We start from the raw sequence: 14,156 nt of genomic DNA on the forward strand, positions 1-14,156 counted from the left end.
GAGACTCTCTCCGCCTCTCCTGCAAAGCCTCCGGGTTCACCTTCAGCAGCCACCATATGGAATGGGTCAGACAGTGGGTCGCTTTTATAAGCACTGATGGGAGTACTATATATTACCCCGATTCAGTGAATGGCCGATTGACCATCTCCAGGGATAATTCCAAGAGTGAGCTGTATCTGCAAATGACCGGCCTTAAGCCCAAGGACACCGCCCGCTATTACTGTGCGAGAGACACGGTGAAACCAAACCGGTTTGTGATCATACAAAAACTCAGGCTGCGGAATCGCCCTTCTCCTGGCAGCCGCGCGGGGGCAGCAGTGACACACACACCGCTCCAGGCTCACACTGGAGACCTGGCAACGAACCGGGTGAATGTAACACAAACCTCCGGTCAGTTTTAACCTTTGCATTCCCGGGCAACGTGTCTCCCCTTCCTACCCAGAGCCACGCTGGGCCTGCGGTGCAGAGATCCCTCGCTTCATCTGTGAACCCCAAACCGGAGTGAGTCCTGTTCTGAGTCGTTCTCCCCTCGGAAACCTGGCACGTTGGCTCTCCCGGGGCCCGTCTCTGTGTCAGACTCACAGGACAGCGTCTGTCAGTGTAAAGGGGACAAGCGCATTGGGGTTTGCATCAGACCCAACAGATGGAGCGAATTGCTCCTGGGGCCAAATCCTCCGCTAGTGTAAAGCTACTGCAACTGCTTTCATTAGACTCGAGTTACTCCTGATTTACACCAGGGAGGCTCTGGCCCTTTCAGTAAACTGGGACGTTTATCACATTAATGCAGCGGAAGGTGATTAGTTCATTATAACCGATGTGGGGCCCCTCACCGTGGCATCTCCACCCTTCACAAGCGGTTATTGCCTTTATCCCCACTACGCCACCGGGAGGCCGGGAACTATCCCAGCCCCTGGTTCAGAGAGGGGAGACTGAGGCACAGAGAGATGGAGGCTGGGATATGGAAATTGGCAATTCAGAGTCCGGGCGGGGCTGTGGGGCAGAGATCACCCAGCGCCTGAAGAAACCCCACTCCGCTGAGCCTGGGAATGTGGCACCACCGGGACTTTCCAAAGCAGCTGGTGGGTTGTTTTCACCCAACTGACATGTGGAAATCGCAGTCCGGCCTCTCCGCTGGTGTCAGTGGGTGGAGCTGAGACATCCCGACCCACAATAAAGTTCCACAATGTCACAGAGTCACCATGGAGATAAAAGACCCCGCCCCTCAGCCCTTGATGACATCACTCAGCCCAGCGCTGGCACTCAGGGCATTGGGGACAGTCACGTGACTAAAGGCTGCAGACAGGAACATGATAGGATTTAATGGGGTAGCTCAGGGAGAGGCGGCTGCTGAGGGAGAAGCAGATGCCCGTTTGTGGGGGGGGGATCAGGGGAACACTAGGTTACAGAACACAGCTCCCACTGAATTAGATACGGGCCAGGACTTTCCTAAGTCTCTCCAAGTGTTAGTTACAAGGTAGGGATGAAGGGTGAGGGCCAGTATTAAAAGTCAGGTTAGAATTTACATTCAGGGATAGAATTGCATCCTGGGTAAAATCAGGATTTCGTGTTCTAAGTAAGATATTCATGTAGTTTTGCAGTTCAGAGATATATTAAGGTGGAGTTTATCCCTAGGGTCATGGTTGGGTGCGGGAGCTAGAGAAGGGATAAAGAAGATGCCAGTTGGTCTCCTTATGGTCAAGCAGGAAGCTCCAACTGAGACAAGGGTGGAACCAGAGACAAAGTGCCCCCTCTTCTCTCATCCACACACAAAGAAACTGAGTTCATGCTAGGAAATGCTGGGTGTCTCTTATAAGGAGGGGGATATGCAAATGAGGGAGACAGTTTCCTGTTTAAATCTGCCCCTCTCTCTGCCCAGGCTGCACCTGGAGACAATCTGCAGCCCCTGATTTTGTGCAGTTACCAGCCAGTCCCCTGAGAACTTTCCCCTTCAACACCCAGGACAATGAAGCTTTGGTTGTACCTCATTCTCATTGCAGCATCTCTGGAAGGTAAATGCTCCCTTTCCAAGGATTGGATGTACTGGGGAGGCGGGGGATTATTGTGCTATTGCCCGAGGAACTCATGTTCCCCATAATTAATTGTCATTCTCAGGTGTCCGGTCCCAGGCGCTGGTGGAGTCCGGAGGGGATGTGAAAAAGCCCGGAGACTCTCTCCGCCTCTCCTGCAAAGCCTCCGGCTTCACCTTCAGCAGCTACTGGATGTGCTGGGTCCGACAGGCTCCCGGGAAAGGACTGGAGTGGCTCGCCTACATTTACAGCACCAGCAACACTACAGTGACTCGGTAAAAGGCCGATTCACCATCTCCAGAGATGACCCCAACAGCCTGTTGTATCTGCAAATGACCGGCCTGAAGCCCGAGGACACCTCCCGTTATTACTGTGCGAGACACACAGTAAGGGGAATACCATCAGGGCTCACACAAAAACCTGAGCGGCAGAACCGAACTTCTCCCATGCGCCGCGCGGGGGCAGCACTTCCACAAACAATCCAGCCCTGGGCACAGGAACGGGATCTACAACCAGAGTGAAATAGAAATCAGTCCTCAGGTTTCAGAGCTCAATCTCCATATATAGTATCATAGAACCCTGGGACTGGAAGGGACCTGGAGAGGTCATCTAGTCCCATCCCCTGCACTCATGGCAGGATTCAGTGTTATCTAGACCATCCCTGACAGGTGTTTGTCTAACCTGCTCTTAAAAATCTTCAGTGACAGAGATTCCACAACCTCCCTGGGAAATTTATTCCAGCGCTTAACAACCCTGACAGGAAGTTTTTCCTAATGTCCAACCTAAACCTCCCTTGATGCAATTTAAGCCCATTGCTTTTTGTCCTATCCTCAGAGGTTAAAGAGAATAATTTGTCTCCCTCCTCCTTATACTCCTCCTTTTATGTACTGTGACAGACCCAGACCAGTGGGGTACAGGGGTCTGGTAGAGGGCAAATATACTGGTCACTGGATGAGTAGTTTTCTGTTCCCTGAGTGACCAGAGCAGGGGCTGCACTAGAGTAATCAGGAACCTGCTAGAACCAGTTAAGGCAGGCAGGCTAATTAGGACGCCTGGAGCCAATAAAGAAGAAGCTGCTAGAATCAATTAAGCGAGGCTAATCAGGGCACCTGGGTTTTAAAAGGAGCTCACTTCTGTTTGTGGTGCGAGTGTGAGGAGCTGGGAGCAAGAGGTGCAAGGAGCTGAGAGAGAGGGTGTGCTGCTGGAGGACTGAGGAGCACAAGCGTTATCAGACACCAGGAGGAAGGTCCTGTGGTGAGAATAAGGAAGGTGTTTGGAGGAGGCCATGGGGAAGTAGCCCAGGGAGTTGTAGCTGTCATGCAGCTGTTACAGGAGGCACTATAGACAGCTGCAGTCCACAGGGCCCTGGGCTGGAACCCGGAGTAGTGGGCGGGCCTGGGTTCCCCCCAAACCTCCCAATTGACCTGGACTGTGGGTTCTTCCAGAGGGGAAGGTCTCTGGGCTGTTCTCCAACCCACATGGTGAATCTCTGAGGCAAGAAAATCCACCAATAAGCGCAGGACCCACCAAGATAGGGGAGGAACTTTGTCACAGTACTTGCCAACTATTATCCCATCCCCTTCAGTCGTCTCTTCTCCAGACTAAAAAAACTCAGTTTTTCCACTCCTCTGTCATTGGTCATGTTTTCTAGACTTCTAATTATTTTTGTTGCTCTTCTCTGGACTTCTTCTAATTTGTCCACCTCTTTCCTGAAATGTGGCACCCAGAACTGGACACAATATTTCAGTTGAGGCCTAATCAGCGTGGAGTAGAGCGGGAGAACTATCTGGCTTGCTTACAACACTCCTGCTAATACATCCCAGAATGTATATAGGTCTGTTTGTTAGCCTGGGATAGAATTTTGGATTTGACTTTTCGATATTCTTATACTAATATGTGTAAACAAGGGACAAAGACACCATAATGTTGCTTCTACCTAGTCAGCTTGATTTGTTAGTACAATGGGAACAGATAAGAGCATTTAAAGTGTTACTCAGAGCACACTTTAAGATTGCCTCAACCCCTATCTCAAGGCAAAATCATGCAACCAGTCAGGAGGGGCAAAGGGGCTTGGGAGGAAAGGTATAAAACACTAAAAGACCAAAGAAATGCCCGTCCCTGACCGGAGCACAACCTCACTCATTACCCCTCCCATGGGGCACAAAAGTGGTGGGATGAAGACCCCAGACCCAAAATGGAACATGACCATATGTTGTAAGGGGTGGGACTGTGGGTGTGCACTGCAGGTATATTTGGGCCTGCTGAGGAGGAGGAGATGGGAATAGGGGGACAGGGACACAGGCAAGGGTCAGAGCTGGGAAATGGGACAAGGGGTAAATGCTCTGGGGCATCAGAGCTGGGAAGGGGGACGTGGGGTAAATGATCTGCATTGTCAGAGCTGGGAAGGGGACATGGGGTAAATGATCTGCGGTGTCAAAGCTGGGAAGGGGATATGGCATAAATGCTCTGTGGTGTCGGGGAAATGGGGTAAATGCTCTGGGGCATCAGAGCTGGGAAGGGGGATATGGGGTAAATGCTCTGGGGCATCAGATCTGGGAACGGAACACTGGGAAACAGACTCTGCCGGTGTGTAGAGCTCTGGACACGTTTGCTTGGAACTAAGCCCAATAAATATTGCGTTGTCTACACTTTGGACTTCTGGTCTTTTGCTGCTTGCTGTCTGCTTGACAAGAACCAGGGAAGTGGGAGGGTGAAGGGAAAGCCCTCTAACACCATCTAGGTTGTATTTCCCTAGTTTATGAGAAAGTCAAGTGAGACACAGGGCTGGCTCCAGGGTTTTTGCTGCCCCAAGTGGCGGGGAAAAAAGAAGAAGCTGCGATTGCGATTGGCGGCACTTCGGTGGCAGCTCCACCGTGCCACTTTCTTCTTCAGCGGCACTTCGGCGGCAGGTCCTTCCCTCCGAGAGGGACCGAGGGACCTGCCGCCGAATTGCTGCCGAAGAGCCGGATATGCCGCCCCTTCCCCTTGGCCGCCCCAAGCACCTGCTTGCTGTGCTGGTGCCTGGAGCCAGCCCTGGTGAGACAGTATCAAAAGTCTTACGAAAGTCAAGATATACCATGTCTACCACTTCCCCACTATCCACAAGGCTTGTTACCCTGTCAAAGAAACCTATTAGGTTGGTTTGACATGATTTGTTCTTGACAAATCCATACTGACTGTTACTTATCACCTTATTATTTCTAGGTGTTTGCAAATTGATTGCTTAATTATTTGCTCCCTTATCATTCCGGGTACTGAGGTTAATCTGACTGGTCTGTAATTCCCCAAGTTGTCCTTATTTCCCTTTTTATATGATCATGTGTCCATAACAACTGGGGCTTCTGGAATATTCAGATGTTTGCATTTGGCATTTATCAGACACCAACGTGAAAATGCACCGTGCAGAAGAGGATTATTTCAGGAATCAATTATAATAACTGGTGTAATAACTGGGACTTGGATTTTCAAAGGTGCCTAAATGCGCTGGGTGTCAAACCCCTACTGCGGTTTGTTGGGAATCGAGTACTAATGTCTCCGCTTCCCTTGAAAATCACCCAATGCCACTATCAATCTAACACTCTTGAAAGGAGACATCAGGTTCCAAACTCCCATGATGATTTCCCACGATGCTGCCCTGCTCACTAGCGAAACAGTTTCCTCTGTAAGGGCCTGATCTACAGTCGGTTAAGGCCAAAGGTGGGTGTTTCCATTCCCTTCAACAGACTGTAGCTCAGCCCTTACACCTGGAGGGGTGGGTGGAGTTTCAAGGGAGCTCTTTGTGCACCAGTCTGGTCAGGATGGCCCCGCACTCGCTGGGCGCTGCCCAGGCACAGAGTTAGCAGCAGTCCGACTCCCTCCCTTAGAGCCACCGGCCAAATAACTCCGAGTATTCAGGGAAAGGGTTTGTTGTCTCTCGTATAAGCAGTGGGATATGCAAATAAGGGTGTCAGTTTCCTGTTTAAATCTCTCTCCCCTCTGCCCAGGCTGCACCTGAGACACAACCCACAGCCCCCTGGTTCTGTGCAGTTACCAGCCAACCCCCCTGAGAACTTTCCCCGCCAACACCAGGGACAATGAGGCTTTGGTTACATCTCGTTCTCATGGCAGGAGCTCTGGAAGGTATTTTCTTCCTTTCACTGTGTTAGGGTTCCCTCCCCACTCTAAGCTTTAGGGTACAGACGTGGGGACCCACATGACAGACCCCTAAGCTTATTTTTACTAGCTTAGGTTAAAAACTTCCCCAAGGCACAAATCCTTCCTTGGCCTTGGATGGATACTGCTGCCAGTACCACCAGCAAGTGAGTTAGACAAAGATTTAGGAAAAGGACCACTTGGATTTTCTGTTTCCCCAAAATATGACCCCAAGTCCCTTCAACCCCTTTCCTGGGAAGGCTTGAGAGTAACCAAGGTGAGCACCAACCAGCTCCTTGGGTTTTCAGGACACTAAAAAACAATCAGGTTTTTAAAAACAGAACTTTATTATAAAGAAAAAGTAAAAGAAGCACCTCTGTAAAATCAGGATGGAAGGTAATTTTACAGGGCAGTCAGATTTAAAACACAGAGGATTCCCCTTTGGGCAAAACTTTAAAGTTACAAAAACAGGGATAAACTTCCCTCTTAGCACAGGGAAAATTTACAAGCTAAAACAAAAGATACTGTAACGCATTTCCTTGCTATTACTTACTATTTCTGTACTTTTAGATGTATCATTCAGTAGGAGCTGGATTACCTGCTTGGTCTCTCTCTTTGTCTTGAGAGAACAACAACAGCCGAAACAAAAGCCTTCCCCCACAGATTTGAAAGTATCTTCTCCCCTTTTGGTCCTTTTGGTCAGGCGCCAACCAGGTTATCTGAGCCTCTTAAACCTTTACAGGCAAAGGAGGGATTTTATGCTACCCTTAGCTGTATGTTTATGACGCCCCCCAAATCATAGCCAGTGCTGGACAGCCTGCTCCACACTGGCTGTGATTTCTTCCTGGAGCTCTAGGAGAAAACAAAATTAATAAGACACATGCACCTCTAGATATACTACTGATTATATAAAATCTAACAATGTTTTTTACATTTTAAGGACGATTTTAACCAGTTGATTTTGGGAAACTTTTATGGGAGAGTGCATTAGCCACTTTGTTAGAAACTCCTGAAATGTTGTATTTAAAATTAAAATTTTTGGAGAGCTAAACTCTACCAAAGAAGTTTTTTGTTATTGTTTGTGATGGTATGAAGCCACTTCAGTGCAGCATGGTCGGTTTACAGGTGGAAACGCCGTCCACAAACGTATGGGTGTAGCTTCTTCAGAGCGTATACAATGGCATAATATATATATATTTTTTTGCTGATTGACCAGTGGCTTTTCCTTTCAGACAGTTTTTTGTTGAGAAACACGACAGGAGGGAATTTTTGATCCGATCCTTCCTGCATTAAAACTGCTCCCACACCACTCTTGGATGCATCTGTGGTTACTAGGAAAGGTTTGTCAAAGTCTGGGGCCCTTAGCACACGGTCAGACATGAGTGTCGCCTTAAGCTGGTGAAAGGCCTTCTGACACTCTTCAGTTCACTGAACTGCATTTGGCTGTTTCTTTTTGGTTAGGTCTGTCAGTGGGGCGGCGATTTAGTTGTAGTGTGGTACAAATTGCCTGTAATATTCGGCCAAGCCTAAGAAGGATTGGACCTATTTTTTTTACTTTGGGACAGGCCACTTTGGATAGCATCCACTTTGGCCTGTAGAGAGTTGATAGTTTTTTAACCCACCTGGTGTTCAAGGTAAGTTACTTTGTTTAGGCCTATTTGACACTTTTTAGCCTTAACAGTTAGTTCTGCCTTTCTTATGCACTCAAAGACTTTTTGCAGATGCTTTAGGTGTTTTGCCCATGAATTAGAAAAAATGGCCACATCGTCAAGGTAGGCGACTGCAGATTCTCCCAATCCCGCTAAGAGACCATCTACACGTTTTTGGAAAGTGGTGGGTGCATTTTGCAGCCTGAAAGGGAGCACATAAAATGTATACAGCCCCTTATGGGCAATGAAGGCTGACCTTTTCTTGGCAGATTTATCTAGCGCAGTGGCTCCCAAACTTGTTCCGCCGTTTGTGCAGGGAAAGCCCCTGGTGGTCTGGGCTGGTTTGTTTACCTGCCGCATCCGCAGGTTCGGCCGATCGTGGCTCCCAGTGGCCGCGGTTCACTGCTCCAGGCCAATGGGAGCTGCTGGAAGTGGCGGCCAGTACGTCCCTTGCCCCGCACCGCTTCCCTCCGCCCCCATTGGCCTGGAGCAGCAAACTGCGGCCACTAGGAGCCGCCATCAGCCGAACCTGCGGATGCAGCAGGTAAACAAACCAGCCCAGCCCTCCGGGTGCTTTCCCTGCTCAAGCGACGGAACAAGTTTGGGAATCACTGATCTAGCGGTACTTGCCAGTACCCCTTGGTTAAGTTTAAGGTAGAGATGAACTGCGCACATCCCAGTTTCTTCAATAGCTCATTTGTGCATGGCATTGGATAGTTGTCTGGGTGAGTTACAGCATTTAGCTTACAGTAGTCCACGTAAAAGCGTATCTCCCCATCTGGTTTGGGAACTAGAACCATTGGAGATGCCCATGCACTGTTAGAGGGGTGGATTACACCCATCTGTAGCATGTCCTGGAATTCTTTTTTTGTCCTTGGATGGGTACTGCTGCCACCAGAAAGTGAGTTAGACTAAGATTTAGGAAAAGGACCACTTGGATTTTCTGTTTCCCCAAAATATCCCCCCAAGCCCCTTCACCCCTTTTCCTGGGGAGGCTTGAGAATAATATACCAACCAAACAGGTAACAAGGAGAGCACAGACCAGCCCCTTGGGATTTTAGGACACTAAAAACCCAATCAGATTCTTAAAAATAGAACATTATTATAAAGAAAAAAGTAAAAGAAGCACCTCTGTAAAATAAGGATGGAAAATAATTTTACAGGGTAATAAGATTCAAAACACAGAGGATTCCCATCTAGGCAAAACTTTAAAGTTACAAAAAAAAAAAAAAAAAAAAAACCCGAAAAAAAACCTGCCTTTTAGCAAAGGGACAAGTCACAAGCTAAAACAAAAGATACTCTAATGCATTTCCTTGCTATTACTTACAATTTGTAATCTTAGATGCTTAGTTCAGGTATGGCTTTGGGAGGTGTATTTTCCCTGCCCTGATTCCACGCTGACCAGGAGAGAACACAGAGAGAGAGACAAAACAAAAACCTTCCCCCACAGATTTGAAAGTGTCTTCTCCCCTCATTGGTCCTTTTGGTCAGGTGCCAGCCCGAAGTGGCCAGCACATCCCTCGTCCTGCACCGCTTCCCTCAGCCCCCATTGGCCTGGAGCGGCAAACCGCAACCAGTGGGAGCCACGATCAGCCGAACCTGCAGACGCAGAGTGTAAACAAACTGGCCCGGCCCGCCAGGGGGCTTACTCTGGCGAGCTGCGTGCCAAAGGTTGCCAATCCCTGCCCTAGTGCATATAATGAAGACGACTAAAGGAAGGAATTTCAGCCTCCTATAAGGAGGAGAATATGCAAATAGGGGTGACAGGTTCCTGTTTAAATCTGTCTCTCTCCCTGCCCAGGCTGCACCTGGAGAGACAATCTACAGCCCCTGGGTCTGTGCAGTTACCAGAGATTCTCCCATAGAGTTTGCCCCGTCAGACCAGGGAAAATGAATCTTTGGGTCCACTTAGTTTTCACCGTAGCAGTTTGGGAAGGTATTTTCCTACCCGTGAACATATTGCAGAAGCAAAAGTTTTATTGTTCTACATCTGTTTTCTAAGTGCCTGTTTATTCGCAGGTGCACTGTCCCAGGTCCAGCTGGTGGAGTCCGGAGGGGATGTGAAAAAGCCCGGAGACTCTCTCCGCCTCTCCTGCAAAGCCTCCGGGTTCACCTTCAGCAGCCACTGGATGAGCTGGTTCCGTCAGGCTCCCGGGAAGGGGCTGGAGTGGGTCTCTGACATTAGCACAGATGGTAGCACCACACGCTATGCAGACTCTGTCAAAGGGCGATTCACCATCTCCAGGGATAATTCCAACAGCCTGGTGTACCTGCAAATGACCAGCCTGAGAGCCGAGGACACCGCCCGCTATTACTGTGCAAGTGATATTATTTTACACAGTGACACAAACCGACTTGTGGTAATACAAAAACCCAGGCTGCGAAATCCTCCCTTTTCCCCATTCGCCACACAAGGGCAGCAGATGCACAAACAGCTCCGCGCAAGGCACAGGAGTGAGGCCGGGCATAGGGGCAATGAGAACCTGCTAGCAGGTGTTAACCCTTTCATTCCCTTGCAGTGTCACCCCTGGCGGCACCAGGCCCAGCTCAGCCTGTGGCTCAGGGATCACTCAGTTCCTGAGCACAGCCCGCTCAGCTCCCCCTGGAACGGGGCAGGCCTGGGGTTCTGAAGATGGCATTCCCAAATTCCTGAGGTCTGCTGACGTCAATGGGCGGAGCTAATAAGCCAACCCACAATATATTCCCCAAATTAAATGTAGCGACCAGGGAGATAAAAGTCCCCAACCCTCAGACCTTACCTGCACCAATAACCTAGTGATTGTGCTGAGGCCCAGCTGGAATGCATTCCCGTGGGGTTGACTGGAATCGCTCATGGAGAGCCTGTGATGCAGTGAGAAGCAGAACCCCATAGGTGAGAGATGAGGGAGCACCATGGTCAGAGCGCAAGGCTTGAAGCGTTTCCTGGTGTCTGCTGCTCCAGGCTTCTCGTTTTCTTGTGAGTTCATCTGCCCTGGGGTGGCTCACCATCTCCCGGACATGCAATCAGGGAATATTTTACAGAGTAAAACGGTGACACCCAGGCTTTCAAAAACATCAAAGGGACCGTAGAGGGGCACTTCTGGCTGGGGGATGGGAGCTGAGACCTCCCCGGTTTGTTTCTGGGAATCAGCCACCCGAGTGGGCTACACCATGGCCCAAAATGAGAGTAACTACTCCCCTCCCCAAATCCCCTCTCATTTCCTCTCCCTCCCACCCCAGGACTCACCAGTGTAATGTAACAATTCACTTTTTCCCCCCATGTCTGATTCTGCCTCATTACCCCGTCCCAGTTTTTACAATGATGTCAGTAGTTTGAGGTGCAGGGAGGTGGATAATAAATGTCCCTTTAACCCCAATAACCTTATATCGTCTCCTTTAATACCACTCCGTCCAGTGAGTCAGGGGCTGCCCTGCCCCGTGCTCACCCCATGGCTGTATCATCCCTGTTCACACGGCAGCGGGGGGCAGGAGTGACACACCCAGAGCACAGCTGTGGGACGGGCATGAGACGGGGCATCAGGGTGGACGCATATATGACACCAGCTTTTAACTCCACAGGTCCATGGGAATCTCCCACAGTGCACCAAGGTCGAGCACAACCTACTTCCTCCCCCCCCCCCACCATACACACCACTGGTCTCTCTGACATGACTGGGTGGATTACCGGGAGTGAGAACAAACATTGGTGTTTGGCCTCTTAGCCGTGTTGTCTGAGCCCACCAGGAAATAGTTCCCTCTGGCATGTGTCAGTGGAGCCAGTCCCGGCTGGGAAGGGGTGTGAGCAGGAGTTCGATCCCAGCTCTCTCCCCGAGCTCCCAGTTATCCTTGCTCTCCAGCGGGTGGGTGACCCGACTCCTCCTCAGTCACTAACTCCAGTGACTGGCCGTCCACAGCCCTACTGCGCATGTGTGTGGGGGCTCCAGAGCCGAGATTCACCCCCACACACATCTTATTCATATTTACTCCCTTATGAATCAACCTCATTTATTTGTTTCTTTTATAACCGATTTAAAACATAATTTTCCTCGTTATGTGGCAAATCTCCGCAGGTATCTCTGAGTCTCCCACAGCCAGATAACGAGACTGTAATCCCGCCCCCAAATCTCCTTCTGGGGAATCGAGCATCTTCAAGGCTCTACCTGTTCATTGGCCACTGACAGAAGACAGGACCCTAGGCTAGACGGACCCTTGGTCTGACCCAGTCTGGCCGTTATGTTCTTAAGGCATCTTTTTATTTTTTCCTTGTCAAAAGTGTACGCAGGGTCCCTTTGCAGTGTGCCTGGCGCTGCACAAACACACAGTCTGGAATAATCCGACTCCCTCCCCTTAGTCCTACTGCACGTAATACAGATTTTTTTTCTCTTAAAAGGAGAGGGATATGCTAATAGGGGTGAGCGTTTCCTGTTCAAATGTTTCTTTCTCTGCCCAGGCTGCACCCAGAGGGACAATCCGCATCCCCTGGGTCTGTGCAGTGACCAGCCAGTCCCCTGATAACTTTCCCCTCCAGCACCCGGGAAAATGAGACTTTGGCTCTATTTGTTTCTCACTGTAGCGGCTTTAGAAGGTATTTTATCCCCGTTGTACTGGAAAAACAAGGACACATTACACTGTTGCATTTAAATTTGTAATCTCTCTTTATTTCCAGGTGTCCGGTCCCAGGTGCAGCTGGTGGAGTCCGGAGGGGATGTGAAAAAGCCCGGAGACTCTCTCCGCCTCTCCTGCAAAGCCTTTGGATTCACCTCGAGCAGTTATCATATGGATTGGATCCGCCAGGCTGCAGGGAAGGGACTGGAGTGGCCGGCCAGAGCTGCTGCCCAGGGTAGCACCTACTACTCTGCTTCCGTGCAAGGGAGATTCACCGTCTCCAGAGACAACGCCAACAGCCTGGTGCTTTTGGAAATGCGCAGTCTCAGAATGGAGGACACCGCCCTGTATTGTTGTGTCAGAGACACACCGTGATGGAACTAGGACAAATACCCAGCACTGTAATGACCTGACATTGGAGTTCGCTGGTCTGGGCCACTCACAGTTTGCAAGGCAATAAAATGTTCAATCTGGGAACAGAACTCAACCAGGCAGCGGATGTTTTTCCTCCTTGAGTGGCATGAAAAAGAAACATTTCATGTGTCAATAAACTAGAGAACACTTAGTGACTAGGGCCCCTGAACTCTCTCAAGCTCTATGGGCGCCAAGGACAGGGGTGGTTTTGAGTCAAAATTCCCTTCCTTTGGGGGCTGGGTTTATTAATATAAAATAAATTCCACATCATACTCAAAACACCAGACAACAATTCATAATATGATTCTCTTCTCTGTTTGGATTCCATTTTTTAAATCAAATAAAATAAGTTAAACTTTTAAGTGTGTGGAAACAAAAGGACACACACATGGATTTAAAGCCAGTGATTCAGTGGCGGTAGAGTGGGGAACCTGCCCGGAAACAATGCCACAACGCCCTGGCTACGAGACTGAACTTGACCCCATCCGTGACTCTTGAGTTTGGGCCAAATTCTACAATTGTCCCTGGTGCCAATTCATCACTAAGAGCAGAGGGAGCGCTGGGATTGTCAGGTGAGGAAGTGACTATAGCTTGGGATTTTCAAAGGAAGTTCCAATGGGATTTTGTCACCTGAATCCTTGAGGCTCCTTTAAAAACGCCAGCCCTTGTGAAGAAAAAAAGACACGTTGTTTTAGAGAACATTATTTTGTTTTAGTGTAAAAGAGCCAACTGCTGCATAAGATTTGTAGTGGCCGAGGGCCACACTGCAGGCAGCCTGCCTCAGTTTCCCCTGGATAGATCAGATGCAATTTCACCCAAGGACTTTGGAGTCAAAAATCCCCTCCTTTTGGACTCGGTTTATTACTATAATATAAACTCCAAATAATAATCAAAATCCCAAAACAAAGTCCATCCAAAAGGCCACACAGAACAACGATTCCTCTTGCCTTTCTGTCTGGGACCTTTCCTGATTTGGCAGCCGGCCCCCCGGCCCTACCTGGCTGCAGTCTCAGTCCTAACTCCCAGGGCTTTCTGCTGGACGAGCACTGAGCATTCCCCCTTCAATGCACCCTCGGCTGCTCTTCTGAGGGCAATCACCTGATCCCTCCCAGGATTGGCTCCTGTGTAATCAGGGTTGGCTGGTCCCAGGCCCTTCACTCCTTAGGGGCAAGCCAGCCTGAAGCAGCACAGTCCAGCTGAGAGGCTCCATTAGTAGAGTTTATTTTTCTGGCAGTGCAGTGTGGTGACTAGCTCACCGGGCTGGGCCGGGGACACCTGGGCTCTATTCCCAGTTCTGCACAAACCTGGCATATGCAGACATGAGCAGCCTCAGCCCAGAAGATCCCGCCCT

General features: G+C 49.6%; 1 pseudogene and 1 gene segment (V, D, J or C); both read left to right on the forward strand.

Moving 5' to 3' along the window:
- Window positions 1–1,963: 1,963 nt before the first annotated feature.
- Window positions 1,964–2,548, forward strand: LOC112124473 (annotated as a pseudogene).
- A 3,552-nt stretch (window positions 2,549–6,100) lies between these two features.
- Window positions 6,101–10,908, forward strand: LOC112124474. The segment is given in 3 exon segments: window positions 6,101–6,146; window positions 9,827–10,129; window positions 10,868–10,908. Coding segments are annotated over 3 exon segments (390 nt in total).
- The last annotated feature ends 3,248 nt before the right edge of the window (window positions 10,909–14,156 follow it).

Source organism: Terrapene carolina, unplaced genomic scaffold (assembly GCF_002925995.2).
Source record: "Terrapene carolina triunguis isolate 2854851 unplaced genomic scaffold, T_m_triunguis-2.0 Scaffold26892, whole genome shotgun sequence".
In the NCBI taxonomy this organism is placed as follows: Eukaryota; Metazoa; Chordata; order Testudines; family Emydidae; genus Terrapene; species Terrapene triunguis.